Source organism: Sesamum indicum, linkage group LG2 (assembly GCF_000512975.1).
Source record: "Sesamum indicum cultivar Zhongzhi No. 13 linkage group LG2, S_indicum_v1.0, whole genome shotgun sequence".
Taxonomy (NCBI): domain Eukaryota; kingdom Viridiplantae; phylum Streptophyta; class Magnoliopsida; order Lamiales; family Pedaliaceae; genus Sesamum; species Sesamum indicum.
In genome coordinates this window covers 11652182-11657247 of record NC_026146.1, presented here as the reverse complement: position 1 = coordinate 11657247, position 5066 = coordinate 11652182, and the positions used below count along the sequence as shown (strand labels likewise).

At 36.4% G+C, this 5066-nt stretch overlaps 1 protein-coding gene across 1 annotated transcript in view; it reads left to right on the top strand.

Annotated features, from left to right (window-relative positions):
- Window positions 1272-5066, top strand: part of LOC105155834 (BUD13 homolog) — a gene marked incomplete in the record, with an annotated part of 8895 nt that continues 5100 nt past the window's right edge. Inside the window, 3 exon segments of the mRNA XM_011071807.2 lie at window positions 1272-1539; window positions 3513-3732; window positions 3812-4619. Coding sequence (XP_011070109.1) covers window positions 3537-3732; window positions 3812-4619 — 1004 coding nt within the window.

Genomic DNA, 5066 nt, shown 5'->3' with positions numbered 1-5066 from the left:
CATCTTTGTCTCCATCTCCATCACTTTAATTCTGCTCACCTAACTCTTCGTCCTCCGTTACTCTTTTCTTTGAACAAAGGTAAGCTAAGCCCTACTTGATGAAATTGTATAGAAATATTTATTTCTGCTCAGTATTTACTAGGTTTAATTTGGTAAAATAAGCAATATGTTAAAAAATTTTAACTTTCTTCTTTTCTCTCTTGTTTCGCAGTTGGGGATATCTTCTTCGGACGGATTCTTAGGTGATTTTGGAGTGCAGAAGTTGAACCAGGTAAATACACACATCTCCCTTCGATTAATGTGTGATAACTGATAAAGTGTAACAACTTTGAAGAAAAAGTATAGCTGTGCATTTTCTTGAATGAATCTTTGTGTTGTTACCTTCGCATATTCACGTACCATTTCTACTTTTTTATGAATTTCTGGTACATGAGATAGTTAGTCAATTCACTTGTCTCTCACCTTAAAAATGCTTGCTTTCCTCCTGCAAATACCTACTTTAATATGTTATCATAATCTTAATTTTTCAGTGAGATGGAACTACTTTAATAAATGTAAGCAAATAAGTATTTTCTACATATCTTGAATTATTAGAGACCATGTGACAAATTACCTTTCCGCCGGTTATTTTTATATAGCACAAGTTTTTTTCTATTCATGTGATTGTGGTTAGTATTGTTAACAATAGGTTACTTTACCCTACTCCTTCCTCAAGGTTCCTGCTTTATTGTTAAAAAATGATATTTTCATATGAACCCACACTAAGTGACCTTTAGAATACTCTTCTCCATAGTCAATTTGGGCCTTGTCAAATAAGTAACGTAAGATGCTTGAATTGTGTGTGCTGAAATTAGATGAGGCTATGCCGCAGAATATTGGGTTTGATTGCTGTGCAGCAGATACTGTTGAGATTGCGGTTGCACTTACGAAATTTTTTCATGTAATTCAATATATTAAATCGAAAAGACGTACTGAACGAAGTGTTCAATGTCGGCGCAATAAGCTTAATTCTAGGATACCTGATCAAGTTAGAAACCCTCACAGGTTAGTTTCCTTAGCGAGGAGCCTTTTCAAATTATAGGAGACCTACGTATAATTACACCAAACCTTAGGGAAGGAGGATCTGATTATCTCTCTCTTTTTTTTTTTAGAAAAAAGAAAAATCTGAAACCGGCTTTCAACCGGTTTTTTCGGGTTTGCCGGTCTTGATCGGGTTTGTTAGTTCCGTACCGACCTGTCTGGGTTTTACTATCACCGATTTTTAAATAAAATCCGAACCGGCTTAGAATCCGGTTCCTGGTCGGACCGGCCGATCCGGCTATTACCCTTCGGGGAGAAGCCGAGAACACGAATACCTCCGTCTTCTCTTCTCTCGCGGTTTCCCCTCTCCCACCCTCCTCTTCCACACCGACCTTCAACCCCAGAAACTCCCTAAACCTCAACCGCCTAGGCTCTTACTTTACAGCGTCGGAGAGCGCAGACGTCAGCTGCCGCCGAATAAGTATCACTTCCTGCCGTCAGTTCAGCCCCAATTCTTGGGTAACTTTCCCTCATTTACTTCCTGTCTTTTTTTTTTTGAAATTAATCAATTAATTGCTCAAGCATTGTGGTTGTCGTTGCATCTATAATTGGTCAAATTTCTTTCAATATTTTATTCTTGATTTGATTTTGTGTCTTGACCAAACAATATTAGTTTTTCTGTAATTTCTTTGCTCTCTGCCAAACTATCGAATTTCCTTGATTACTTAAAAGTTAAGATTACAAAATTTCCATCTTACTGAGAAAATACCAGATGGATTCTTTTTGTTGTGCTAATGGACGCGAAACATAGATATTACATCAAAATTTGAAGTGAAAAGTTATGTGAATACACCAAAATCTCCATCTTAAAGGGTTGGGGTTTGAAGTATTCTATCAAGTTTTTATTTGAATTCTGATTCCTTCAGTCCCATGTAGTATAACTTCGAAATTTTCTTTTCCAAGTGATACATAAATTGTAAGAATGAGAGAAGTAAGCCATCATATTGAATGTTGAATTTATGAATATATATCCATATGTGCGTTTCTCTCTCTCTCTCTCTCCACATATATGTGTATATATATATATGAATAAAGGGAAGATAAAACATAAAATCAGAGTCAATTTCTAACGAATAGTTGCTGGGTGCTTTAAGTATGGTTCAAGCACCAGAACCAAAACCCTAATCCTACCTTTATGGATTAATGGCTGTGGTTGGTTTCAGAGTTGAAGTATGTTATGGATTTTAGAGTTCGTGGCTTTTAAGATTTAGTTTGATTTTGAAATTGAGTGAAATTATGCTGAAGCTCTCTCTTGTGTGGTAGAGTGGGGAGTTTATGATTAGATGTTAATCTTTTCTCTTCAGTTGGTAAGGGATTGCCATGCTTTTCAAAATTATGACATATTTTGGAAATTCTGATATTTGTCCTTTACATATTTTAACTTGATTGTGTATTTCTAGCATTTGTTATGTTTTTCTATGATGTGTTTAGAGAAGAAGCTTGTAAATTGATGATTCTTCTAGTTCAATGTCATTTGATTGCATAAGATGCATTTGATCAATAGGGAAGAGGAAAAGAATAGTGGCAGAAATCTGGTGGTAGAATGCAAAATATGCGTATTAAATTCTAGTGTGAGAGTATTATAATTACATTTTTTCGAAAAAAAAATTACGAAGAATAATAGTTAATGTATATTTAATTCCGTATTATAATTTTTTCGAAAAAAAAATTACGAAGAATAATAGTTAATGTATATTTAATTCCGTTTAATAACATAGAATCATTTTTTGGTGGGGAGAAATATTAATATGAACGCAGTAATTATTAAATATGAGGGCATAATCAACACCATATACCACTTATTTGCAAGGGGAATTGCTTTCCATATGAGGAAATTAAATTATGACGTATTCCTGGTCTGAACCCTAATGCAAAGGCTTATTCCTGAGGAGCTTCTGATGATATGTTTTTCTTGCATTAACCTAATGAGATGGAATTTTGGTTGTCTTTCCTTGCAAAAAATGGTTCTTTTTTTTAGTGTTAAGATTCTAAATTATGATTGATTTTCCTGTGGCTTAATAATCCAATCAGGTTTACCTTCCAAACGGTATAAAGGTAAGAACTAAGAACCGTGTGTTTTATGCATTATTGTATGTGCATTACATGGATGAAGTATTCTAGGCCACTTTCTGCTGTACTGCTGTGCACTGGGATGCATTGAACCCTTGGTATGCCTTGTGGGCTAGAATTGATTGGTCCTAAATGTATGTATGATAGTGAATTTGTTTTTTTTATGTTTTACTTTTTTAATTCTTTTGTGTTTTTTTTTTGTTTGGATGAAATAAGTGCTTTTCTTGCCCTTCAAATGTCCTGTTCGTTAACTGCTGCCCCCTCTTCTTTGCTGTAGTTAGACAGATAAGTTTGAAGGGCCATTTTATTTGGGTTTGTAAGGGAAGAATTAATTCTTTCTTAACACCTTTTAAACTTTTCAGGTGAATAGCTTTTTAGGATTCAAAATGGTGGGTCCATCTTCTGCACAAACTTCCCTTAAAGATTACCTAAAAAAATACACAAGTAATGATGATGAGGAGAAGAAAAAGAAGAAGAAAAAGAGAAAATCTAAACCTGATGCTGGTGGAATTCTTGTGGTGGATGAAGATCCAATTTGGCAGAAGCCGGTCAAACTCGACGAAGAAGAACAAGATTCAGCAGGTTACTGAAATTATGTTTTCTTTTGTTGTATGATACTTCACATTCTTGAATTTGGCTCAATTATATGAAGTGCTTACAGATGAAGAAAAGCCTCAAGTTGATGAAGATATTGAAGTCAAGCGTATGAGAAGACTGGAGCAACTGAGGACTAGACGCCCTTTTGGTGCAATTTCTGAGGATGGAAGTGGCTGGGTTTCGGTGTCTGATTCTTCTAATAATGTGAAGCCCGAAGACCAAAATTCTGATATTTCTCCACCTCGCAAGAGGAGGCTACGGAATGATACTCCATCGCCAAGACCTGAACAACAATCTGATGTTCCAGCAGATGCTGATTTGTCTCCACCGCGGCAGTGCCGCAATCATTACTGGAGTCCTCCTCCAAATGAAACAAGAACATCCCCGTTTCGTGGTGGTCGGAGTGCTCGGTTTGATACACCTTCACCTGAACCTTATGTGGAAGCTCCAGCATCTGATAGAGTCACAGATTTGTCCCCACCTCGGCGGCATCAAAGAGATAAGGATGACTCACCTGAACCTGATAGAATATCTTCACATTCTAAGGCCATGGTGTCAGATATTTCTCCTCCTCGACGTGGTCGTCATGACTCTAGATATCAGAATGACACACGTGCCTCTTCGAAAGCGGATCTTTCGCCTCCTAGGAAGGTCAAGAATGATAGATCAGGTTCCATTGTCTCCACAAGGAAGTCAATTCATGACTTGGATGACTATGACACAAACCCCGGTCCTTCAGTTTCTGACCTCTCTCCTCCGAGGAAGAGGCGGAAAGAATCACCAGTTTTGGTACATCGGCCGAAAACTGGATTAGTTTCTGCTGCAGATATCAAAGATGATAATGATAAAAAGAAAAAAGAAGACTGGTTGAGGTAACTATCTAGGCTTCCTTATCATACACCTTGTCACTCCCTTGACCCCCCTTCACAACACCTTTCATTACCGCTGTTTTCCACATTGAGATCTTTTACCTCTGTCTTCTCTGCCTCCTTCATTACATGCTTAATGCTATTGGTCCATCTCCTTTAATAGTTGTGCCCCAAAGCAATTTTCTTAACTTATATCTGCTCTGGTTTGTAAGTCTTTAAGTGCTTATTGAGATGGTTAGACTCGTTAGTTAATTAGCATTTGGTCATATAGTCTAAAGTTTAAAAAATAGGTTCTTTTAAAATTTGAGATTTGTTGCATTTTCGTGAATTAAGTTTTTTTTTTAACAGTTGCTCTCTTTTATATATATGTATTGCTTGTTTTCTCATTTCTTTATTCCAAAGTGAATCGTATATGTTATTGCAGGTTTAAAGAGATGGATCCTTCTATGA